The 23,981-nt window shown below is 58.8% G+C and overlaps 3 protein-coding genes across 10 annotated transcripts in view; all 3 read left to right on the forward strand.

Moving 5' to 3' along the window:
• On the forward strand, window positions 1-5,283 carry RILP (Rab interacting lysosomal protein). Of its 3 annotated transcripts, none has more exons than XM_052802924.1 (8): window positions 1-421; window positions 667-790; window positions 1,160-1,281; window positions 1,473-1,655; window positions 2,110-2,273; window positions 2,422-2,544; window positions 3,825-3,908; window positions 4,302-5,283. In XM_052802924.1, the coding sequence occupies exons 1-8, from the start codon at window positions 167-169 to the stop codon at window positions 4,456-4,458; spliced, it is 1,212 nt and encodes a 403-aa protein (XP_052658884.1). In that variant the 5' UTR covers window positions 1-166; the 3' UTR covers window positions 4,459-5,283. The 3 variants fall into 3 exon arrangements, with proteins under 3 accessions (XP_052658884.1, XP_052658885.1, XP_052658887.1); XM_052802927.1 differs by having other exon boundaries at window positions 5-421; window positions 1,467-1,655; XM_052802925.1 differs by lacking the exons at window positions 3,825-3,908; window positions 4,302-5,283 and adding an exon at window positions 2,689-3,818 and having other exon boundaries at window positions 1,467-1,655.
• A 75-nt stretch (window positions 5,284-5,358) lies between these two features.
• On the forward strand, window positions 5,359-12,255 carry SCARF1 (scavenger receptor class F member 1). Its single transcript, XM_052802923.1, has 11 exons — window positions 5,359-6,237; window positions 6,969-7,030; window positions 7,362-7,463; window positions 7,578-8,103; window positions 8,528-8,746; window positions 8,834-8,962; window positions 9,038-9,141; window positions 9,356-9,467; window positions 9,545-9,669; window positions 9,857-9,997; window positions 10,349-12,255. Exons 1-11 carry the CDS (start codon window positions 6,143-6,145, stop codon window positions 11,353-11,355), a joined length of 2,622 nt encoding a protein of 873 aa, XP_052658883.1. The 5' UTR covers window positions 5,359-6,142; the 3' UTR covers window positions 11,356-12,255.
• Window positions 12,256-15,242: 2,987 nt separating this feature from the next.
• Window positions 15,243-23,981, forward strand: part of SLC43A2 (solute carrier family 43 member 2) — a 34,583-nt gene continuing 25,844 nt past the window's right edge. For 3 of the 6 annotated variants that reach the window (XR_008237409.1, XM_052803050.1, XM_052803049.1), the window contains exon 1: window positions 17,015-17,374. Coding sequence is in view for 5 of the 6 variants with exons in the window: in XM_052803050.1 (XP_052659010.1) it covers window positions 17,215-17,374 (160 nt within the window). In the remaining variant the exon portion in view is untranslated. The other 3 variants (XM_052803048.1, XM_052803047.1, XM_052803051.1) reach the window with 3 other exon arrangements.

The raw sequence follows: 23,981 nt of genomic DNA on the forward strand, positions 1-23,981 counted from the left end.
GGGTTGTTGTACCCTATCCAGTAACTCAATAAATTTTTTACCGACGGGAACGCTGCCGGTGAGATCCCGCCTCGGAGGTGGAGGGGGCGGCCCCGGACGGGGCGGGACGTTGAAGCGGGGCAGGGCGGAGCGTGTGCGGGGCCTCGGCCGGCGGCGGCGGCGGCGGATGGCGGAGCCGTGGCGGGGAGCGGAGCCGCTGTGGCGGACGCCGCCGGAGCGCCTGGCCCCGCCGCACATTTACCGCATGGCGGGGGCGTTGGGGGCCGAGCTGCGCCGACTTTCCGGCCGCTTCGGGCCCGAGGCCGTGGCCGGGTTGGTGCCGCCCGTCGTGCGGCTGCTGGAGCTGCTGGAGGCGCTGGTGGCCCCGGTGGGAACCGAGGGGGAGGCGCCGGCACAGCCGGGCGGGCGGCAGGACGCGGAGGTGAGCGGGGTGGCGGGGGGGGGGCTCGTCCGACCCCTCTTGCTTCGAGGGTTCCCTACGGGGTGCCACCGACCCGCACTTGTCCTCGCAGGAGTCCCCGTGGGGACGGCTCTGACCCGGCGGTCCCTGTCCCCCCTGGGACAGCTCTGACCCGGTGGTCCCCATCCCCCGGGGACGGGGACGGCTCAGAGCCGGCTGTCCCCATCCTCTTGGACGGCTCTCACCCCGCTGTCCCCATCCCCCAGAACCCGGAGCAGAGGCTGTGGGAGGCCGAGCACCGGGAGCGAGCCCTGCACAGCCGCCTGGCCCGCCTGGAGGAGCAGAACCGGCAGCTCCTGGGACAGCTTGCGGAGAGCCAGTCCCAGGAAGGTGAGTGTCCCGGCGGATTTGGGGTCCTCTGCCACCATGGGATGTTCCCATGGGGGATGGTGGGCTGGGTGCAGGTCTGAACCTACTTTCCGTGCTGCCCAGCCTTAGAGACCTGTCCTACCGGGGAGCCGCAGGGACCCCAAACCCCCAGAGCACCCCCAATCCCCCAGGAGGGTTGTGGGGGGCAGACAGGGTGCGGACCACTGTTGCCAGCACAAGGATGAGTTGGGCACAGCCTAAAGCCGTCGGCTCCCCTCTTTCCAGAAGCTTTGCAGAAGCATCAAGAAAAACCCCATAGGGTTGTGGGGTCAGGGGAGTCCTTGGGTTCTGGGGGTCTCTCACGCCCGTTCCCCCCGTGTCTGGGCTCAGACAGCACGGCGCGGAAGGAGCGGGAGGTGATGCTGCGGCTGAAGGAGGTGGTGGACAAGCAGAGGGATGAGCTTCGTGCCCAGGCCCACGAGATCGTCTGCAAGAGCCGAGACACGGAGGCGGTGAGCGTGTGGGAGCTCGCGGGTGTGGTGTGCGAAGGGCCTGGGGACCCGCTTTCATGTCATCTCCCCCTGGGGCTGTCGTCGCGGCTGGTGAGCCTGCTGGGGTGGATGATTTTCCCGTGGCCCTGGATGGGGGCCCAGAGCCACTGCTGTGCCTCACTCTCGGCTCCCCCCGGGCCCTCCAGCTGCAGGAGCAACTGCATCGCTTCATGGCCATGAACGAGGACCTGCGTCACAAGGTGGCCGTGGTGCAGGCTCAGCTCAAGAGCGCGCTGGAGAAGAAGTCGGACCTGGAGGCCGCGATGCTGCAAACCCAGAGGGAAACGACCAGGAGGAGCAGGACCAGTGAGATCCAGCGGCCAAAGCCCAGCCTGGTGAGTCGGAGCCCATGGCCCTGCTGCTACGGGGCATCGCTAACACCCACCCAACCTTCCTGGCCCTGTGTGGGGCTTCTGGCACACCTGGACCCACCAGCTGCCAGCAGGACACAGCCACTCAATTAAGCCCCGCTGCTGAAAATTGAACAGTGTGGCATCTACCTTGTCCATAAAAATTGGTGGGGGTGGAGGCAGGAGCGAGTGAGGCGACGTGATGGGAGGAAAAGCCGGCTGGGACTCGGAGGATGAGGAGGGTTTGCCACGTGTGGCAATGGGCAGCAGATGCTGGCTGAGCCGGGGAGCCGCTGTGGTCCGTGGAGGGCTGTAGCAGCTCCAGATTAGCAAACTCATTCCCGACACTTTTCCGTCTCTGCCTACACGTGGCACCCAGCCTTTGGGTGGGGGCTTCGGCGTCTCTGCTTGCCTGCTGACTTTCTTTCCATCCCCTCAGGAAGGAGCACCGTCGCCCGCGGAGGAGCCGCAGCACCAGGATGCGGGCAAGAGCCCTGCTCACTGCTGCTTCTCCAAGGAAGAGTTGCAGCAGATCCTGCAAGAGCGGAACGAGCTCAAGACCAACCTGTTCCTGGTGCAGGAGGAGCTGGCCTATTACCAGCGGTGAGTCCTGCTGCGGCGGCGTGGGGCAGCAAGCTGGGTCCCTCCCGTCCCTGCAGCCACCCGTGGCCCATCAGAGGTTGCTCCTGGCGCAGTGGGGGGAGATTTCTTCGCCAAGCTCTCGGTTAACCAGCTGGCTGCTTTTTGCCAGGGAGCTGCTGAATGAAGAGAGAGTTCCCAGCTTCTTCTTGGATGCAATGAAGTCGACTATCAAAAGACAGAGAAAAAAAATCAGAGCCAAAATGCTGGGAACGACGGAGGAGTCGGCGAGCAGGTGAGTCCGGCTGGCCGTGGTGAACAGGGAGCCTCCCGTGCAGGGTGGATGCCACCGTCTGGTGTGAGGTGTTGCCATCTGGTGTGACGCCCTGGAAGGGAACTCCCCCGGGCCAAGAGCTGCCTCCTCCCTGCCTCCCTCCAGAGATCAAAGGTTTCATGTCTGCAGTTGATGTCTTGCTCTGGCTTAGCCCTGGGAGCGCCGCAGGGGCTGGGCTCTTTGCTGCAACTCGCACGTCCCTGTCACCAGTCACGCATGGCCTGGCCTAATGCCGCTTGTCCCTGCGTGGATGTGGCAAAAGAGAGGCGAGGTGGTGGCACTGGAACCACTGCACAAGGCAGGCTGGTCCCTGCACTGTATGGTTGAAGATGACAGTAGAGATGTTCCCTGGAGGCTCTGCAAGACGTTTGTGGGCAGCGTTGGCTCCAACAGACTTCTTATGATGGGGAGGGGAGGACCCTGTCGGGCACCAGCCTCAGCTCTGCACATCTGCCGGTGGTGGGGGGCAAAGCCTGCGCTAAAGCTGCTGTATGATGTGGGGGGAGCTGGATTTCACTGGCTTTTAGGGGCTTTAATAAAGGTCTGAAGGGGGCTGAGCTCTTCTGTGCTACTGAAACCTGCTGCTTGCTTTGTGTTGGGGTCTCTGCTGGCAGCAGGGGGGTCTGGAGATGTCGAGTCCTGCCTGCTCGCCTCCCTGCCCGGTGAGGATAGCCGCTGCTATATGAATGCTGCCCCGCGGTCATCTCGTGATCCCCGCTTCCCTACAAGGCCTGGCTGTCACCCGCCTTGGTGCCAGGATGCCACCCGCCCCGGCCCCGAGCTGCAGCCGGTGGTGCCAATTGTCGGGCTGTTCCCCCAGAAAAGCGTGCGCTTGCCATGTGGGGTGAGATGCCTAAAGACTTTACAGCAGGTTGTGGCTTCTGTTGTGGCAACCGGGGACACGCCGTCTGCTGACCAAGCACCAGGAGTTTGAAGCTGGTGTCTGAAGAGCTTTGTGGCTGGAGATCACCGAGCCAGGAGGGGCTGGGCTCGCCATGAAACGCGGCTGTATCTGGGACACGAGCATCGCTGTGGCTTTGCGGCAGATCACAGCCCGCCGGTGCTTTGCGGCACGGTGGCTCCAGTCCACGTGCCCCTGGCTCTGTGGCCACCTCCGCACGTGTGGCTCTGCAGGTGACACCCCTCGGCTCGGGCGGGAGCCCCGGGGTGACTCCAGCACTCGCTGCTGCGGTGAGCCTGTGACTCAGCACAGGTTTTCCCCCTGCTTCTTTGTGCTGCAGTGATGAAGATGAGGGCTCCTGGTTCCCAGCCCGCGGCACAGACTGTGTGGGTGCTCAGCCTCCTGATTCCAAAATTAGGAGCTTGTAAGTTTGCTCTCGTGCTCGGGTGCTGGTGGGGACAGGCGGCTCTGCCAGCAGAGGAGGTTTGGGGTTTCGCTGTGGACCCAGCGCCTGCTGAGCTTGGTGCCTGCCCTGCAGGGTATGACGGGGACGGAGCCAGGCTGCCTGCTGCAGGGCTGGCAGGGATGCTGCCAAAGGAGGAGTCGCTTGGTTTGGGGGGGGGATCTGCCTTGTCCGGGGCAGGGGCAGGTGCAGGGCAAGCCTTGCTGCTGCCCCTGGGGTGCCGCACACTCCCAGGTACTCGCAGCCGGGCTACGTCCTGCCGCCGCCACCACTAAACACAGAGGGAGGTTGGGATCTGGCTGCTTCCCTGGGAAGGCTCTTCTCCCCCACGGCCGTTATCTGCTCTCTCTGCAGTTTTGGGCTGTGGTATCAGGGCAGCAGCAAAGACCCCTCCACATCCAGCTGCTCCGGAGCCTGGGAAATCATCGACTCGCTGGACACGCAGCTGGAGCTGGAGGGAGAGAGCGAGCCGGCGGCTGGCTCCCCCGACAGAGCTGTGCAGCCCCTCTGACCCCACCTGAACGGGGGCCGGATCTGGCCTTGCAGGAGCGCTTCCCGGCTCTTCTTTTTCTGGCATCTTCGAGAGCGGCACGGCAGCCCTGCCTGCTTCCCCGTGCCGTGGTGACGGCGAAGCCACAGCGTGGGCAGCCTTCCTGCAAACCCCCTGGGACACTCGGCCGTGGGGTGCCAGCCTGGCACGGGGCAGCTCTGCACCTCCGAGGATCTCTGCCCATCAGCCACCCTTTCGTTGTGCCCACAGCTTAACTACGGGATCCCGCGCAGCCGTGTCCCTGCTCCTCACTTCTCCATGCTTGCAGCTCAGCACGGTGGGGGGTCTGCACCCTCTTCCCACTGCCGCACCCCAAAAGGGCTCTTGAAATCTGCTGGTGGCTCTTTCCACCAAACGCCTCCGCTCGCGGCCCAGGATCCCATTGCCCAATCCTGCCTCGTGGGGGTATTTCACTTCACCCCTTTCTGTTCATACCTCCCCTCATCCCTGCAATGTGAAGGTCGAGTTGGGGTGCCTGGGCCGGCCAGCTGGGCGCTGTCCCAGTGTCGCCGCACGGCTGGAGGGGCTGAGCACGCTGCACCGGGTGTCCAGGTGCTCCCGTGTCTGGGAGCAGTCGGGATCAGCACTGCCAGTGCCACTCCTGCACTTTTCAGGCGTGGGGTGAATCAGTTTTGTACTGGGACCTCTTCCTGCTGCTACTGGGAACTGGAAGACTGGAACAATCCTTGTGTTCACGGGGGCGAGTCAGTCCTCTTGGGTTAGGTACTTTCTAGCTCTAGAAGTGGAGTCAGAAATAAATCAGTGTCTCATTTCTTCTCCGAGGTACCCCCTGCAGCCTCCGCTCTCTCCTTGCTTGGGAAGTACCGGGTGATGCTGCCGGGCTTCAGCTGTGGTTCTGTGCTGTAGCCGTCGCTTTTCGTGTGCCGATGCAAAGGGCTGTGGCTGGCTGCGCTGTGCCAGACCCCAGAGCCCCTTTCAGGGGTCAGCTACAATGGGGAGCAGGGCTACGGGGGCTGCAGTGCTGGGCGTGATGGAGTTAAGTCCTGCGTGGTGGGGGGAACAGCACGCTTCCAGCCCCGCAGGCCTTGGGTAGGAAAAAGGTGTTTCCTGTGCATCTGCTGACACAAAGCTCCTGGGGAGATGGCGAGGTGGGAGAGCAGCCAGCAGCTCAAAGGCCAGCGTGGGGCATGCCGTGTCCCCATGGGGGATGTGGGGATCCCGCTTCTCGGCCCCTGCCAGGGGTCGGCAGCACCGTGGGGCAGCTCACGGGGGTCTGGGCAGGGGGAGGCAGCAGATGCCTCGTGTGGGTTGGGGGGGACGTTGGCTAAAACAGCTTTGGGAGCAATGGAGGATGGCACAGGGGAGCAAGACGACCGCAGGTGAGATGTTCAGGCAGGTACCAGGCCATGCATGGCTGTGCCGAGCCCCTGGACGCCCATTTCTGCTGCTAGGCTGGCAGCAAGGGCCAAAAATAGCCCGTGCGGTGGCATTCCCTGCCTCCCCCTCCCCGCCGCACCCCTGACGTCTGGATCGGGGCGCCTCCTCCCGCGTTTCCTCAGGAAGAAACCCAAGGCTGGTGGGAGGAAGAGGCCGCACCGCAGGAGGGACGGGACGGGACGGGACAAACGGACGCCAGCGTGGGGCTGGGGAGCCGCCGGGACTTGGGCCCTCGTGCCCCGCCGGGATGGGGAGCGCCCGGCCCATTCTCTGCCTCCAGTTGTGGCTGTGGGTGCAGAGCTCTGCCCAGGAGCTCGACCCTGATGGCAGGAACGTCTGCAGGTAGGTGCCTCGGGGGTCCCCACTCGTGCCCTCCATCTCCTGGGGCCTCTCAGCAGCCCCAGGGGGTCATCGTCCATCCGTCCTTCAGTGGACGGAGACCTGCAGCCCAGCATTGTATGGGTGCGGAGACTGGGGTGATGCTGGGGAGCGTGGCTGGGCATTTGGGGCACCAAATCCCTTCTCCAGGGGTTATTTCTCATGCACCACCCCCCCCGCACGCAGGGCAACGGGGGAAGCGGGAGCATTGGCAAAACTTTAGTCGTGCACCAGGTGGGAAACATACGTGTGGCAAAACCCAAAGGGCTTTTGGAGCTGGCATCCCCTTCGCTTTGCTGCCGCATCGCCTCTCCCGTTGGTCTCGCCATCAACGGCAGCGCCTTTCGGCGCCTTCGCTTCGGTGCCTTCGCTCTGGGTCGCTGGCAAAGCTTTGAGCTGGTCCCAGAGCGTCGGGGACCCGGCACGGGCTCCATAGCGGCAGAGCCGGGCAGGTCTGCCCCGCCGCCCAGCCCCGCCGCCCGCTCGGGCTTCAGCCTCTTAAATTTCCTTCTATTTTGCTGGTTTCCTTCCGGAGCAATGCCCCCGGGGCCGCGCCGCCTCCCCACCCGCCGGGCCCAGCCAGGGCAAGCACCCGCATTCGCTTCGCCTTAGCCGAAGCCGCGAAGCCGCGTGCCAACCCACGCCGGTCCCGGTACCCCTCGCCCCGGTTGACGGCCCCCGGGTCTCTCCCGCAGGCTCCCCGCCGGCCCGGTGTGCTGCCCCGGCTGGAAGCAGGAAGGGCGGGAGTGCACGGCCGGTGAGTGATGGATGGTGACGAAGCCCAAAGCTCAGTCCCTGGACTTGGCCGGATGGCTCCTCCGCGGCGCTGGGTTTTGGGGAGGTGGGGAGAGCCCTACAGCTCTCCCCGAGTGGCGGCGGTGGGGTGCTGCACCATGGGGACCCCCAAATACCCACCGAGGAGGCTGCTAATAGGGCTGCGGCTTGGCCGGAGGGATGGAGTGGGAAGCAGGATGATGGTATCCCCAGGAAGGTCGCCTTGGCAGGAGGTGGCCGGTGGTCCGGCAGAGGGGTGTGAGGCCGAGGGGGGGGGCCGTCGTGCGCTGACGTGCGTGCCCTGCCGCCGACAGCGCTGTGCGAGGGGGAGGACGCCTGCGGGACGGACGAAGTCTGCGTGAGACCCGGAGTTTGCCTCTGTAAACCCGGCTTCTTCGGCGCAGACTGCAGTTCCCGTAAGTATTTCCCCAGGGCTCAGCCCTCGCCATCCCCTCTGCCAGCCTGGATGCTTGGGGGGCTGCCGGGCTTCCCCGTCACTCCTCATCCTCGCCGTCTCCTTCCCTTCGCAGGCTGCCCCGAGCGGTACTGGGGTCCCGACTGCAAGCGGAGCTGCCCGTGCCACCCCAACGGGCGCTGCGACCCAGCGAGCGGGCACTGCACCTGTGACCCCAACCACTGGGGAGGGCTCTGCCAGTTCCCCTGCCAGTGCGGTCCCCACGGCCGCTGCGACCCCCTCACCGGCGCCTGCCGTTGCGAGCCGGGCTGGTGGGCGCCCACCTGCAAGAAGCAATGTCAGTGCAACCCCGCCAGCTCCCACTGCGACCCGCTCACCGGCCACTGCCGCTGCCTGCTGGGCTGGTGGGGCAGGAGGTGCAGCTTCAAATGCTCCTGCAACCTCTCGCCCTGCGCCCAGGAGACGGGCAAGTGCGAATGCAAGGCTGGGTTTTGGGGGCCGGCATGCCAGCGACGCTGTGATTGCTTGCACGGTTCCTGCAGCCCCCTCAGCGGGCACTGCAGCTGCAATCCTGGCTACCAGGGCAGGAGCTGCCGGGACCCCTGTCCGGCAGGGAAATACGGGTTTCAGTGTGTGCACAGGTGAGCTGGGGGCAGCAGGGGGGATCCAGCGGGTACCCAGGGGCTACAGCCAGACCTTGGGGGGGCAAAGTCATCATGGTTATCTCTGTCCCTTTCGCTGGGCAGGGAGACCTATCCCGGGGGGTTTGAGCATCCCTGGTTGGATGCAGCATCAGTGTTGCCCCAAAAGAAACATCCCGCTAATGCCAGCAGAAAGTGCAGGTGTCACCCTAAAAATCGGTCATCCTCGATACCGCTCCCCATGGCAATAAAGCAGCATCTCTCCCTGCTTGCCTCCTGCCCTGTTGCCATTACAGAGCATTAAGCGTTATAGGGTATTTCCCCGTGGTCCAAACTGATGCTGAACGCCGGTGTGGGGTGAAACCTGTGTTTTGGCAGGGCTGGGGGTGTGTGTCGAGGCCTCACTGCCCTTCTGCCCATGCAGCTGCGGGAGCTGCAAGCGCAGCCAGCCCTGCTCGCCCGTGGACGGCTTCTGCCTGGCCTGCCAGCCCGGCTGGAATGGGACCCTCTGCAAGGAACCCTGCGCGCCCGGCTTCCACGGCGAGGGCTGCCTCCAGCTGTGTCCCCGCTGCCGGCGTGGGGAGGTCTGCGACCCGGAGACGGGGTCCTGCCCGCACTGTGAGCCTGGCTGGATGGGACCCAGGTACACCCAGGATCACGCCACCGGTCCTCGCGGGGTGTCCCTGCTCTGGGGCACAGCGGGCTGATGCTTCGCTCTCTGTCTCGGTAGCTGCAACAGCTCCTGCCCCGCAGGCACTTTCGGCGATGGATGCCAGCTCCTCTGCCCCGAGTGTGTTGCGGGGAGCTGCGACCCCGTGTCAGGAGTTTGTATCTGCCAAGCAGGCTACTGGGGAGCCAGGTAATGCCAGGAGCGGGGCAGGGCTGGGGTCCCACTCTTCCCGGGGACATTTCCCTCCTTTCCTCTCTCTTCCAGCTGCAATGACACCTGCCCGGAAGGATATTATGGCGTGAACTGTTCCTCGCCCTGCCAGTGCTCCCGGGGGACCTGCCACCCTGTGCGGGGTGACTGCGTGTTGAGTAAGAGCAACCTTAAATTTACTCCTTAGCACTGGGCAAGGGACTGTAATATCCTTGCTGGGGAAGGTGCCGCGAGGCTGCGATGCAGCCCGGTCCTACCTGGTGCCTCCTGGTCCCACCACGAGTTGCCAGCTCCCGCGCTTTCTGTCTGGGGCGGCTCTACGGGCTTGGCAGCCTCAGGACATGCCGGACTCAACCCATCTTCTTCCCACAGGTTTTAAGGACCACGGGGCCCTCGCAGCCGCCATCCTTGTCCCTCTCCTGCTGCTGCTGCTCTGCATCGCCTGCTGTTGCTGTGGAGCCAGCCCAGCAGATGCTAGAGACAGGTATTTTTTTATATTTTGCAACCTTCGATGCAAACCCCCGTCTCCCACGTCCCTTCACACCCATCTCCCCTGCGCAGGGCGGCCGTGCCGGATGATGACGTGGTGGCCAGGATGAAGCACCACGTGCGGGGGGTGCTGGCGAACCTCAGCGCTATGATGCCCTGCTTTTCCCTGGGCGGCTACAAACTTCCCAAAGTCACAGGTGAAAAAGCAGAGCAACTGACAGCCCTTCCAGTGTGTTACCCCCATCCCGTGCCCTCTGTATTGTTGCTGTTTGGGGGGAGCCTGCATCCCCCCTTGCCCCACTGCATGGCTCGGGGCAGGCATTGCTCTCCTGCTCCAAGCACCCCAGGGTGCCCGAGCTCATCTGGGTGTCTTTTCCTCCCCAGTTTCCCACCACGACGCAGAAATCCCCTTCAACCCCAGCTTTATCGAGCCGCCATCAGCTGCGTGGGTTTCAGACAGCTCCTTCTCTTCCTCCTTCGACACCGACAACGAGGGACCCGAGTACTCTGTCCCTCCCAGAGAAGGTGACATCCACGGCTGCTCCTCCCTTCCCCAGACACCCACAGCCCTTCTGGGCTGCCTGGGGTCAATCCTGCCCCGTTATCAACCTTGGGCATCCCAGGGATGGGTGCTGGGCAAGGCAGCGTTTATTTTCATACCCTCATTTTCTGTCTGCAAGGACACACCGGGGCTGTGCTTGGCCTCGTGTGAAGGGACGTGCCCGGTGTGGGCAGTCCCGTTTCACAACCTTTTCCCGGGGAAACGCTCCCAGGGACAATCCTGTTGCATCAGCCCCTGTCCCAATGTCCCCAAGCGTGTCCCTGGACAGGGTGGGTAGCTCCAACAGCCCTAACTCTCGTCCCCTTCTCCTGCAGGCATCCAGCTGCTGGGGGGGGCCGAGCTGCAGGATGGGGCGTCCCCCCCTGGCGAGGTGCTCCCAGACCCATCTGCCTTCGACTCCGAGGACGTCTCGCAGCCCTTTGCCATCCCTCGCACCTCCAGCATCGCCAGGGCTAAGCGGCCCTCCGTGTCCTTTGCCGAGGGGACGAAATTTGGGGCGGCGGAGACCCCCAGCCCTGGGCGGAAGCCCAAGACCACGTGGGGACCATCCAAGCTGTCCCCACCGCCGGGGGACGCAGCAGCCGAGACCCCCGCTGAACGACCAGCCAGCGATTGCTACGAGAGCCCCGAGCCCCTCGGCAAGGGGGAGGAAAGCCACCGGCCATCCCCCCGGGCTACCCCGGGGGGACGCCGGCGGGTGGTCTCTGGCACCAGGCATGTGGCTCAGAGAGTGGAGGCGCTTGAAGCGGCTGCAAAATCCGGCAGCTGGGAGGCGAAGGGGAAGGAGCCCAACGTCACCACCATCTACATGATGGTGGGAACGGCCGGGCAGGACTCCAAGGCGGAGGGGGGTGGCGAGGGACCGGTCCAGGCTGTGCTCAAGCGGCTGGGCAGCTTGCAGAAGGGCAAGTGGGCTGCAAAGGAGGAGTCCAAGGTGAGGAGGAGCGTGGAAGCCATCCAGAAACCACCCCGCCGGGCCCTGGCGCAGTGGAGAGACTCGGTGAATAGCTGCAAGCAGAGGGAGAGCGTCGCGGGGGCTCCCGTTGAGCCATCCTCTAGCAAGCACCAGCATCTCCCTGGGAAGAGACAGTCCTTCCTTCTCGTATCTCCCTCACCAAAAAGCACCGGCGCCCAGGATGGGGCCAGCGATGCTGTAGGTGCCACAGAGAGGGGCAAAAGCCCCGAGTTAGTCCTCAGCATCGAAACAAAGGGACAGGCTGCCCCTGAGGAAGAGCCGAAATATGAGAATGTGATCAGCGGCGGTGCCGATTTGTCCACCGGCTCCGCCAAGGAGCTGCTGGCTGCCCCTGCGGCCACCTGAGCCCCCACCGCCTGGGCTGGGGCAGTGGGAGCCCAGGAGGTCCCTCCAACCCCAGCGTGGGGGGAGCAGAGGTCCCCCTCTGCGCTGTGAACCGGAGAAGCCTTGAGCCTTCCCATTGATCCCCTTTCCTCTGCGCCGCGTTGCTGGTGTGGACCCTCGCTGGCCGGCACAGCCGGTGGGACGGGTGATGCTGAGAGCAGCAGTGGTGGCAGCCCCATGGGGTTACGGTGCTTCAGGGTTGTTTTCTGCTCCCTCCCACTCTTTGTGCCCCATTTTTTGTGTCTGCCGCAGCCCGGAGGGACAGCGATGCTCTGGATGCAGTGGTGGCACCTTCTGGTCCCTGTTGGCACCAGGCTTGGGGATACGCGTCCTCCTCGTAAAAGGCACTGGGGCTGCTGGGGGCTCTTCTGGGAAATGCACAGGCAAAAACCAGTTTTACCCCATCGGTTTTTGCTGTCCCAGCTCTGGTAATGCTGCTCGGAGCCTCTTGCTGTAAAGGTGCTTCTCGCTGGAGGGAATTATTTTGTGGAGCTGGGCTGGGGAGAGGTGATGGGCTGTCACAAGCAGCTTCAGCGAAAATTAATTTTAGCTGCTTAACTCAAAGGGTATCCAGGTCTGCAGGGGTTTATCTGTGTGGCTCTGGCTTTTGTGGCAGGCTCTGGCTGCCTTCGTTTCTACGTACACGCGTAGCACATGAAAAGGCTCGTGGCACGGCACGGGGTTTATCGACGGCCTTTTAAACTCCACGTAATACCAAGCCGCAATTGTGCAAGAGCAAACGTGGCAGCTGGGCTGTGACCATCAACCTGTGCACCTGGCGCTGTGCTGGCTCTGATAAGGATGAAAGCTGCACAGAAAATGGCATTTCTGCAGGTGCCCTAAGCTCCTGCCATCTCCCACGCCTCGGGCAGCACGGGTGAGGCGCGCACAAGGGCTTTGCTGCCCGTGCAAGGCGGTCGAGAAGCCAAAGAAGATTTGCAGCGTGAACTGGTTTTAGATGTATCTAAGTGGTAGAAGTTTCTTGTATATTTTTCTGTTATTTTGCGTGGCCTGGAAATCTCTGAATGAAAATTAAATGTTACCAAAGCCCTTCAGGAGCTGGGCTTCCTAGCTGCCCTCTGAATCAGACACGGCCAGAAATATTCTCCAAAGTGTGGAAACCGTCAGCAGCCTTAGGCTTTCAGTTTGGGGTTTTTTTTTAATGTTCTGGTTCTGTTGAATTCTGAACTCTCACTTGAGGAGCTGAGCCCAGAGCAGTGCCGGAGACTGGAGGATGGAGGGAACAGGAGTGGGCTGTGAGTGTGGGAACACCTACGTTGCAGGCTGCATCTCACGCATCACGTGTGGAGCCCCATGGGAATCCTTCTTGTGGTCTGGCACTGCTGAGTTGGGGTTTAGGGTTTGGGGTGTTTTGGAAAACAGAGAGGGTTTTGCTTTTTCCCTTTTGCTTTTCGCATGTGCTTCTCTGCAGCGTAAGGCACTGAATCCCCACGGTCCCACATGGGTGAGGCTTCCAGTTTTGCAGACAGCATGCAGCACCCTTTCCTGCAGTGGTATCACCTACTGCCGTGATTATAACACCAAATATTCTGGTATACAAATAAAAATGCTCATCCTGGCAAGACTTGAGCAGCAGCCTGGTCAGACCTCTGTTCTGCCTGGGCTAGTTTTTGTTTTGTCACTATTTTGTTACAGTGGCAGGGACAGTCCCACATTTTATTTATAAGCAGCCATTTTTTCCTAATTGGTTGGATATTTTCAGCCTGTCAGCCGAGCAGCGTTGTGCCAGAAGTGAACGTCACGTGAGCCGGTTCGCCGTGGGTACGGCACGTAAATAGCTGACAGCAACCTGACAGCCTTCCCTGACGTTGAAACAAGCATCCAGCTTTGAGAAGACGCTGCTGCCACGGCGAGGACCTTTCACGTTCACGGGCTGAGCTGCGAGGCAGGATGTTTCCTCTGCTTGAAGATGAAGCATCTTCACCTCATCTGGGTGGCGCAAGGAATACAAGCGGTGGCTTTTCAGTGCGTGGCTGCCCACGCACACACCTGCAGCGTGGTTGCGCCGGCATCTTCTTGCTAGGGATGCTTCGGTCTGGCTTTGCCGTGGTTTTAATTCTGGACGCGGGAGGTCCGCAAGCCAGAGCTGGTGGGTGAGGGAGGGGTTAATGTCTTCCCGCGTTGGATCTCTGACTTGCGGAATCCCGCTGCTGCAGTGGTTTGAAGCCAGTCGGTGGGAAGCTGTTCCCGTGTGCGGGTCCCGTCTGTAAGCAAAGAGGCATCTGTCCTCTCTGCTGGGGCAGCTCTTGGCCTCGCGGAGGTAGAAACAGAGGCTCAGGCTGTCCCCCCACGGCCACAGGGGTCTGTCCCCCGTCACCGCAGCCTTGTCATCACCTTTCCAAAACTGCCTGGGCTCTGTCTTTGAAGAAGACCACGTCGTTTACTCCAGTGGCTCCGTCCGAGCCTGCTGAGAACCTCCCTGGGTGGCCGGGCAGGAGCTGTCACCTCCCTTCCAGCCTAAACTCATTCCTGGCCAGTTTCTATAAATGTGTCTTTGTGCCAGTGCTGTTCTTCAGCTTCACTTTATTTTTTTTCTCTCCATGACGTTTATTTAGTTCCCGGGTGTATTTATAGATGGCAGCTGATCACCTGATAGCTTTTCTCCTTCTAGGATAGGAAAACCAAGTTCCCCCCATGCTCGTGCTGTAGCAAAGGGTTCCCGTGCCCCCAAACAGCCTCCGAGCCCTCCTCGTGCTCCTTCCCATCACAGTTCATGTTTCTTGGACACAACAACCAGGTCTGGGTGCTGAGGTCTCCCCGGGGCCTCGTGCTCTCTCAGCCTTCTACCTCTGCTAAAAATACAGTGCCGATCCAGGCTGCCTTATTTTCTTCAGACTTTTTGTTTGTTTGTTTGTTTGCCATCACTTAAATCCACTTTCCAGCTGTTGCAACGTTTGACCCTTATACCACAGCCAAGGAGTTTCCTCTTCCCACCCGCCGCTTTCTCAGGGATGCAGCCGTGGGTGCACGTCCGTCCGTGCGGGCCCTCAGTTTCCGCTGAGCGACTCAGAGACGTTTACCTGCCCTAAGCACTATTTTCATCTCCTTTGGCCGAGAAAAAAATCCCCTATAACGATTTCCAGGGATATAGGGCCACCTCCTCCAGCCCAGGACCTCACCGATGAGCGATGGCTTTATGGCAGGACTCGAAATCCCGCGGAGGAACGCTCTGAAAAAGAACTTAATGCAAAAAAAGAGGGCAGAGCTCAGCTGAGCTCGGATGCAAAGCCGCTCTCGGGGTTTGCGATGGTTTTACTTTTATTTTAGGAGACGGCTGACTCTGTTCGTGGGCCAGGGTGTCTCGAGGGCTCCCCCGTGCCCGGCCGCACCGTGAGGGCCATCAGCCCCGGGGCCGTCGGTTGGATGCCCTGCTCCCAAAATGGCCTTTTTAACGGGGAACCGGCTTCTCCGCTCCCTCCTCGGGCGGGAGAGCTGGGATTCTCAGGACGGATCCCGTACCGCTAACCGTAGCGGATGAGGGCTAAGGCGGGTGCTGTTACCGAAACGGCTCCGTCCGCTCGGCCGGGGCTGGACGAGCAAAAGCCGTTCGGTGGGGAGCGCGGGTGCGGCTCTCCCGCCCGGGGCCGGCGGAGACCGGCAGCAGCCGGCATCAAAGCCCCGCGGGGAATTTCCCGCTGTCCCTGCGGGGACGGGCCGGGAGGTGGAGCGGGGAGGGCGGGGGGTACCGGCGGGGGGGGGGGGCGGTGTACGTATGTTACCGGGGGGGCGCGCGGCCCCGCTCATGCCCCGGTGGCGGCGGCAGCGGCGGGCGCGCTCTCATTGGCTGGAGCTACGACCAATCAGCGGCGGCTCCTGTTTGCTCCGGAGGACGGATAAAAACCCCGGGTGGGACCGCGGCGGCGCGGAGTGGGGGGGTGCGGTGGAGGGTGAGTGTGGGGTACGGTGGGGTGCACTGAGGGATGAGGGGGTGTTTGGGGGGAGCGGAGCGCGCTGAGGGTTTGCGTGGGGTGTGGGAGTGGGGTTTGGGGAGGCGGGGCTTTGCGTGGGGTGGGGGGAAGAGCGGGGTGAGGTTTGCGTGGGGTGAGGTTTGTATCGGAGGGGGTAGCGGGGTGCGTGGGAGGGGGGTTGTGGAGAGGGGGGTGCGCTGGGGTGTATTGGGGGGTCAGGGGAGGTGCATGGGGGGATTCGTGCGTGGGAGTGGCGTGCGGTGGAGGAAGGGGGGGGATGATGGGGGGGAGCCGGGTGCATGGGAGTGATTTGCGGGTGGGGAGCGGGGTGCGCTGGGGGATTGGTCGGGGAAGGAGAGAGCAGGATGCAGCAGGGCTGTTTGGGGGGAGCTGGGCGCGTGGGGGATTTGATGAGGGGAGCGCAGCGTGCGTGGGGGGTCGTGGGTGGGGAGCGGGGTGTGTTGGGGGAGAATGGGGTTCATGGGGGGAGTGACTGGTAGGGGAGAGAGCGGGCTGCGCCTCTTGCCACAGAGAGGGTCTGTGTGCTGAGGAAGGACGCGCGGGGCTGGGGAGGGGGCCTGCAGGGATGAGGAAGAGGAGGTGGTGGAGGAGGAAATGCGTCGTGGGCTGCGGTGGGTGGGTGTGCGTGGAGGGGCACGGCTGCAGGCTGGCTTCCTGGGGCAGGGGTCTCTGCACCGGCTTCTGTGGCTGGAGGGGTGGCCCTGTCCTCCTGGCACCCTTGCAGGGAGCTGGGCCAGACACCACCCCCCCCACCCCCCCCAAACCAACCCAGGGCTGGGGTCTCTGCCCTGTGGAAAACCCTGAGAAACTGTCTTGGGCCGTGGTGTGTAGCTAGCTGATTTCCCCATAGCGCCTGACTGGGGCGTGCTCTGGGCTGGGAAAAGGCTCTGCTTGTCTAAAATGGCCACCTGCCTTATGAGCCAGGGTTGGCCCCGGTGCTGAGCACCTCAGGGCTCCCCGGAGCAGCCCTCCGGCCAGCCGGCTCTGCTCCCGAATCTGCTGCTTGCTCTCGTGGGCCCCAGGGACTGGGACAGGCAGAGCTGGAGACAGTTAATCCGGCCACAGCATCTGTGGGGCGGCCCGGGGATGCCAGTGTGCTGAGGTGGAACAGCGTGTGCCACGGGCTGTCCCAGCCGGTGCACCTGGCTCTCTGCACAGCGAGGATGGGGCAGGATGTGGCCCACCTCGTCTCCCAGCTGGATGCTCCGGCAGTTAGCAAAAAGTGCTCCTTGATGAGCCATATGTGGTATAAACTGCAGATGTAGGATCCGTGTCACATATAGGAGCCTCGCTCACCTTCCAGAGCAGATCTGTTCTTCTCCTGTGTGGGGCAGAGCAGAGCTGGTGGGTCACTAAAGCTACCGTTAGGGCCGTGGGGCTGCCTCCCCGGTCCCAGCCTCTGCCTGCAAGCAGCCAGGAGGTTGGGGTGTTGGCTGAAGCCCCCTGTTCTGGCATGTGTTTCCTCGCTGTCTTACAAGTGGGCTGCCTGCCTCGTACAGGTGATGGGGGAGTGGGCTCCAGGCAGTTGATGTTTGCTGCATTTTCATACCTGTTGCTCGGGAAGTGGAACAGAGTCCTTGAACGTTCCTCTGTCGCGTGGTGTGTGCGCTGGAGGGGCTGTTCCAAGGGCACCTGTGCTCCCCCATCCCTCCAGGTAAATTGGCAAGCTGGTACCTGCAAAAATGAGTTTTACACTTGAGTGCCTTACATTCAGCAGGCAGGTTTGCTTGCGTTCCAGTAGAGAGATCTCCTCTTAAGCCATGCGTTTTTGCACTCTTTGAGCAGTGCGTGCTGTGTCTGTGGACTCGCTGAATGTTGTTCTGATCCCTGCAGGTTGACACTCTGAACGAGGCCATCTTCCCACGCAGCAATGGCACCCACGCTTGCTACCGCCCATCGCCGGCGCTGGTGGATGGCGTTCACAGCCATCATTGAGAACCTGCTCTTCTCTGCTGTCCTGCTGGGCTGGGGGTCCCTCCTCATCATGCTGAAGGCAGAAGGGTTTTATTCCTACCTGTGCCACGAGTCAGGTAAGGATGCTCTGGAGACTTGTGTGAATAAGTTGCTGCTGAGGTTTGCTGGTGTGGTTCCCTGTCTTAAGGTGGTGTGGAACTGGCTAGAGTAGGGCTGAGCTCCAGGTCAGTCCTGGGGTAGAAGGAAGGGATGTGCACACCTTTCCAAAACCGATAGCATCCTTGTGGTGGTGTAATGTGTCTGTAGTTGCTGTTGCTTTGCAGAGCAATTGGAAAAGAAGCCTTAAAGATTGGGTAAAGCTTTTCTTGACAGCCTTTTCCACTTGGCCATGAATTTTTCCTCTGCGTGGTGGCCTGGCTGATCTCTGCAAGGGAAGGCCCGATGTGTTCTCAAAGATGACGATTTGTGGGGAGGGTGTCCTGAGTTTGTAGGAGCAAACTACAGGCACCCTTTCCTTAGTGGCAGGAGAGAAAAGAGCGTGGGTGACTAAGGTTAGAGGATTCCAGTGCTGTTGTTGAGGACAAGTTGCAGATGCAACTTGTAGCATTGTAAATGCTATTGTAAATGCTACTGATGTTTTGTTCCTCTTCCTCGTCAGACACCCAGGATGTGCTCAAACGAGGCTGTGTCTCTATGAGGGCTTGAGATCTACCTTCTGGCCCAGCCAGAGGAAGCAGTTGGCCATGTTGCAGACACAGCCTTGCAGGGAAGGAGGCAATCTTGTGGAGTGGGAAGGATAACCCTGGGAAAAACAAGGTGTAGGTGGACATATATCCCCAGCCTAGGCATGGAGAGAATTTTGGTCTGGGGAATCCCACAGTGTGGTAGGGTGGACAGTGGGGTTAAAGGAACCTAAGGGTAAAGGTGTGGTATGGATTTGGAAAGCTGGTTTAGTGACAGAAGGTTTGCACGTGCTCAGAGAAGGGAATAGCAGAGTGAAGAGAAGCAGGAGCTAGGTGTTTGGGCTCTGTCCAGAGATGTGTGATGGCGGATGAGATGAGAAGGTGGATCAGCCCATTCAGGGCTGGGGAGCATGGAGATGGAGGAGCAAGCAGTAGGGGAAGAAAGGAGCTGGAAATAAGTGTGTGGACCCTCAGTGGGTAATGGCTGAGAATAGTGGGGGAATTCTGAAATGTGGGGAAGCAAAGTCCAAGCAAAAAGTGACTGTGAATAGTTGTGATGATAACTTTGTTTTTTCCCCTCATTCATCAGCTGCTCCTTACGGTCTTTTCTTCTGCTGTGGGTGGCTGCCTCAGTCCTGTGCAGCCTGGGTTGGTACACCTGGCAAACGTGTATGTGTTTGCATCTTCTACCAGCTGTAGCTCGGCTGCTTAATCTCCATCCTGTGCTCCGCTTGAGGTGCGATGCTTCCAAGTGTGTCTGTATTACTTGGGTCTCTGATAGTGCTCCAGACTGTGTGAAGGAGTCCCCAGCGGCTGGGGACCATTTAGGACTTCTGTTCAAGGTTGCTCTGTTCTCATCAAGCCATGGTGACTTTGTCACAGGCCTGTGTAAGGGATCTCATTAAACCTATCGGGTGGAGGCTTTCTGCCACTGAGATAAAACACATGAGAGTTGATAAGCAAATGCTGACTGTCTCTGAAAGCAGCCATTTTCCTATCTGCTTCCTGAGATGTGCCCTGCTGACAAGAGCCTGGCTTCACTTGGGGCCCACCTCCTACTCTTTGCTTTGATTGCTTTCAATTCATCCGCCTTTGCCCCAAATCAGTGAGATTCACCTTGGCTTCTCACCCATGTTTGCCAGTCTGTGGTTTTTCTGGCTCTCCCCATGGGAGTGCCGGTGCCACAGACCGCAGGGAAGCTGCAAATGTTTGGACTGTGGTGAAATTGCTGCCCTGGGGGCAATTTCTTCCTCCCAGAGACCAACCTGTGCCCTGAGGCAAGAGAACTTAATCCCTGAAAAGAAATTTATGTAGTCAAATGTTCTCATTGTCCTCAAGTGTCTGGCCATCACTGCTGAACTCCGTGATGGCTTGGTGATGAGCATGGAGGACCAGTTATGCTGGTTTCCTCGTTCGTCCATGTTTACTCATTTTCCTTTCTCTGTTTTTGTCCTCATTGTAATAATCTCAGTGATTTGGTAGGGAAGAGTCCCAGCTCCAAGTGTGGGGAGAGCAGACTCCCTTGCAGCTGCCTTGCAGTGCTCACTGAATGACTGGCACCAAGCTGAGTTTGACCTTTGCTGGGATTAGGATGACCCAGTGGTTGCCTTTCTCAGCATAACCTATTGAATCCTGCAGCCTTAGTGGGTACTTGGCTGGAAGGTTGGTGCAAACAAATTATAACTGTAGCCTTTGGGCACTTGTTCCTAATGCTGCTGTGTGCATGTAAGTATTACCAAAAAAAAAAAGACTTTTCCTAATGAGCCAAAGGTTCTTGGCAGGGCTTTTCGTTTGTCAGCAAAAGCTCTTGCACTTTGTGATGCCTTCCAATGAAAGAGAAAACTAGACCTTGTCCCTTCTGCAGGCTCTTCTCTGAAGGTAGCAGCAGCTGCCCAGAAAGTGACTGCAATTCATGAGGGGCTCCTTGTCTTCCTGTTGAATCCCCTCCTCTTTCCCTGCTTGCCCTTGGCTTCTGGTATTGGGTTTTACTCTGCCACCGTGCAAACATGTGGGGTCTGCTGGACTCAACTCGGTTGCATGAGGGTGGAGATGGACACCTAGAAAAAAATCCACATCAAAATAACAAATATCTTCAACGCAGTTGTGCAACAGGGTTTGAGTGGGGGGTTGTACCTGTTCTGGGTGGCAGGTTTGGCCACATCCTGAGAGGTATGTTTGAAATTTGCTGACAAGGAGTCTGGTAGTGGCACTTTGTTCCCATTTGAATTTTACTACACTACTACTTAGCCTTTAACCAACTGAAGCAGCATCTTTTATTCTGTGCAAGTGCTGATTCTGCAGTCTTTATCAGGATTCAGGCCTTATCGGCTGTTGGGGAACTTGATCTGTTCAGGGTCTTGTGTTGCTGTGATGTTACTGGGATTGCGAAGCTTGAGGCTTGGGTCCGAGATGCTTAAAAAAACCCAAACTTGAACATGCTAAACTGTTCACAAAGAGCAGCGATAAGGAGCCAGTTGGACAGAGGGCCTTCCTCTAAGACAGGGCTGCAGAAAACCAAAGGGATGATAAGCTAATTCACTTATGGCAGGTTAATGCGCCTTAACACAGGCATAGGGGGAAGGTGCTGCCTTACAACCCTTTGCTCTTATTTATTTGGGGTCTGTGGTGGGGAACTTGCAGTCTGAAGGTCCCTTCCAAGCTGGTAAGATGTGATGACGGCTTGTGGAAAGGCTGCACACGTGACCCTGTAAACAGGAAAAGAGTAAATGTGGTAAAAGTTCAATTTCTACAGGAAACATGCTGTGTTGATTAGCAGCTCTTGGTAGTATCAGAGAGCTGCATGGGAAGGTGCTGGCCCGGGGCAGAATCGCTGCAAAATGAGCAGCTGGGGAGAGAATGGGAGTTTAACTGGAGACTGTGCCTCCGCTATATGAGGCTTTCAGCTGGGTCCCCAGAGGGGAGGTCCTGGAAGTGCAAGTGGATGGACAGGCAGAGAGGGGAAACCCGAATAAATTGCATTTGCAGTGGTATAAAGCAAGAACATCTCCTCCCAGTTCCCAGAAGTATGACACCATCCTGAAAAGAGAAAACATGTTCTTATGTGGGCAGACTGCAGATCAGTTGTTTGCACATGTCTTTCACTGTTGTGTTTTTTGTTTTTTTTTTTTTTAACCAATGCTCCCAGACTCTTTGGCCCTGATTTCTTTTTTTCCTGTCCCCTGCCTTTTTATGAAAAAAAAAAAAAGAAGAGGAAAGTGAGGCTGAGCAGGCTGTGTACCACAGAGCTATTGCCAGGGTGGCTGGGGGTGTCTTGCCTGCTTGGCTCAGTCTGATCCATGAAACAAGATGAAAGGAAACCTCCTCTCTGCCGTCTCAGATGGCAGTCACTCTTGAAAAAGCCAGACTCATTCCTCTGGTAATGTGGTGTGTGCCTGGGATTTGAAGAGGTCAGCAAAGAGTAGTTAATGATTGACCCTCTCATGAAACCTACAGCGCTTAATTTGGGAGAAAGGATGACTTTAAATGTTCCAGTAACAGCCTGAACAAACCCCAGCGATGAGCTTGACATAAATGATTACTGAGGCAGCCTTCCTCTCACCTAAGCTGTCATTCTTTAAATAGTAACTTGAACTACTAATTGGGCAGTAGAAATCCTGCTGCTTGTAGGGGGAGTGCTGTAAAAATAAGCAGTAAGTTCTTGTAATTGCTGATAAAGACTTACAGCTTCTTCTAGCTTGACAGTGAGACAGCGGTGAGCGTACATGGACAGAGCCTGTGCTGCTGGCTTACCCAGGTGGCACTCCTGTGTGTCAGACCTGGCATGCTTGCATGCAGGTGGACTTGGCAGGAGAATCTGGGGAGGGCACCACTGTCAGCCCAGAGACAGCCCTTCCCCAAAGCACTGTTGCAGATGGAGCCAGGCACGTAGGAGACTTTCCCCAGCAGTGTGGCATGGACTGATCTGGAACAGGATCTGAGCTGTGATTGAGGGGAAAGTGCTGTTTGCTGTAACCAGGTGCATTAGGTAGGTGAGTAGTTAGGCAGGTTCTCTGCCCATTAATCTCCTCCTAGCTGCATGTCCTATGCTGCCACTCGCTCTCCTGTGCTGGCAACCTGCTGGCACATGAATCTGTGCTCCCCAATGAGACAGCTCTCGGCTGGACCTTGTGCATGCTGCACACACCTGCAGCCCCTCCGAAATGTTCTATTTATGGAGGTGGCTCAAAGGATCAGAGGATGTCAGGGTGCCAAGAGCTGCTTGAATCATTTCCATTACGCCTCAGTGGATCTTCTCTTGTTGCTCAGGGGCTGCTTCTATTTTCACAAACAATTTGTATTTCCACATAGCGCTGTTGCCTGGCCCCTCCTTGGAGCTGGGGTTGAGCAGCTGTAAACAAGGTGGTTGGTACAAGCAGGGACTGAAGCTTGGTGCCCTGTTCCCAGCCTTCCTGGCTGCAGCAAGTCTTCAGAGAGGGCCAGGTTTCCTTGCTGTTTCTGAGCTGTGTCCTCTTTGCCTCCTGGTGTTGTGGCTCATCGTGCATGCCGTCGGAGGGTCTGCTAACAGGGGTATGCTGTGGGAGCTCCTTGGGGTCACGTTGCAACTGTACGCATCAGTACATTGACAGTAATTCATCTATTCCAGCTTGAAATGCTCAATACTTCTGTTTTGAGATCTCTTCGTGGGGAGGGTTGACAGGCTCTTTTAACGCATGCAGCCAGAAGTTACAAGGTCACTGTGCTGTCCATGTCCCTCCACCCTTCTTCCACTCCACAGCTGAGCTATCTCTACAGAGTGCTGACACAGGGAAACCACTACTACTTTGTCACTCTTCTCCCTTCCCCCCCCCCCCCCCCCCTTGTTTTCCTGAGTTTAACCTCTCGCCTACATCTGTTTCCTATGAATGTATCTTTGTGGAGAGCCCAAAAAGCCTTGATGCTGTGGGTGAAGCTGTGTGCCTGTGCCTGCCTCATGGAGATGCTGTCAGAAGTCAGTGTTTAGGATCCTGGGCCACGCCAAGAGGAGATTGTGAGGGAAGGATAGATGAAAAAGATTGAGAAGTAGTGTGAAAACTGCAGAGAGCCTCCCAAGTCTGTCCGGGACTGATTTCTAGGGATGTGACTTGGGACCCTCAGGCTGGAGTGCTGTCTTCCCTGCAGAAGGGATGCTGATGGGACGTGGTCTTTTGGGGATATCGCTGTTGCTTACTCTGGCTACCTATGACTAGCAGGGCAAGAGAAGGGACAGATTAAGTTATCCGTCAGGAGCACATGGCAGAGGGAAGGACGAAACAGTCATCACTGCCCACAGGTGGTTTAAGACCATCTTAGTAAAGGTGTTTTTGAGAGCAATGCTGTGCGCCTTCCCTGGAGTGCTGCGAGGGGACAGAGGAAGGTTTGCAGGCAGCTCGTAAGCCTCAGATATCAGCGTCTGAATTCCTGCTAATACCTGATGTCTGGAAGTTGGAGCGTGATTTGTTTGCAATGGACACAAAGCTGGGAGGGTTGTTTTGGCCAGCTAGGATAACCAGGGTGAAACCAGTAACTGTAATGGTGCTGAGGCTTGGGTAGAAGGGAAGGAGTTGCAAGACGGGGCTGTGTGATCTCCAGAGATGCAGGGAGGGCAAGAGCAGCCAAGGGGATCTCCTCCACAAGCTGCACTAAGCAGTGAATGTGAAGTCACTTGTATGTGAGGGATTCCTGCTAATTAACTAACTAACCAGGGCTCACTGGGAATCTCTAGTCTTGCTTCATGCAGATGGTTATGTGGGTGACTTCTCTATTCCTCCTTTAATATTGAACTTTGTCAGATCAATTATTAAATATGGAGGAGAGCATTTTTTGTCACTGGCTTGCAGCAGCAGTAAGAAAGCAAGTGCTGCGTCATACCAGCAAAGGTTACTTCTAAGTCAGATAAGCATTGGGAGGAGGAGCGGTGGAGTGTGCTAGAGCTCTGGGTTAATGAAAGTCTAAAGGCACATGTGCTCACTTGAGGAGTTGTAAGCCACCTTGGGACAGGCTTGTAACAGGAGCAGAGTTGACACGAGACAATAAAACTGCTGCTGCAAAGAAAAGGGAACTT

Source organism: Harpia harpyja, chromosome 12 (genome assembly GCF_026419915.1).
Source record: "Harpia harpyja isolate bHarHar1 chromosome 12, bHarHar1 primary haplotype, whole genome shotgun sequence".
Taxonomy (NCBI): Eukaryota; Metazoa; Chordata; class Aves; order Accipitriformes; family Accipitridae; genus Harpia; species Harpia harpyja.

What these genes read in the sequence shown, in the direction of transcription:
- RILP (XM_052802927.1), top strand. Translation starts at nt 167, where the DNA reads ATGGCGGAGCCGTGGCGGGGAGCGGAGCCGCTGTGGCGGACGCCGCCG. An exon ending in AGCGGCCAAAGCCCAGCCTG is followed by an intron (nt 1,656 to 2,109) that starts GTGAGTCGGAGC and finishes CCATCCCCTCAG; the next exon opens with GAAGGAGCACCGTCGCCCGC. An exon ending in GATTCCAAAATTAGGAGCTT is followed by an intron (nt 3,909 to 4,301) that starts GTAAGTTTGCTC and finishes CTCTCTCTGCAG; the next exon opens with TTTTGGGCTGTGGTATCAGG.
- SCARF1 (XM_052802923.1), top strand. Translation starts at nt 6,143, where the DNA reads ATGGGGAGCGCCCGGCCCATTCTCTGCCTCCAGTTGTGGCTGTGGGTG. An exon ending in GATGGCAGGAACGTCTGCAG is followed by an intron (nt 6,238 to 6,968) that starts GTAGGTGCCTCG and finishes TCTCTCCCGCAG; the next exon opens with GCTCCCCGCCGGCCCGGTGT. An exon ending in CTCTGTCCCTCCCAGAGAAG is followed by an intron (nt 9,998 to 10,348) that starts GTGACATCCACG and finishes CTTCTCCTGCAG; the next exon opens with GCATCCAGCTGCTGGGGGGG.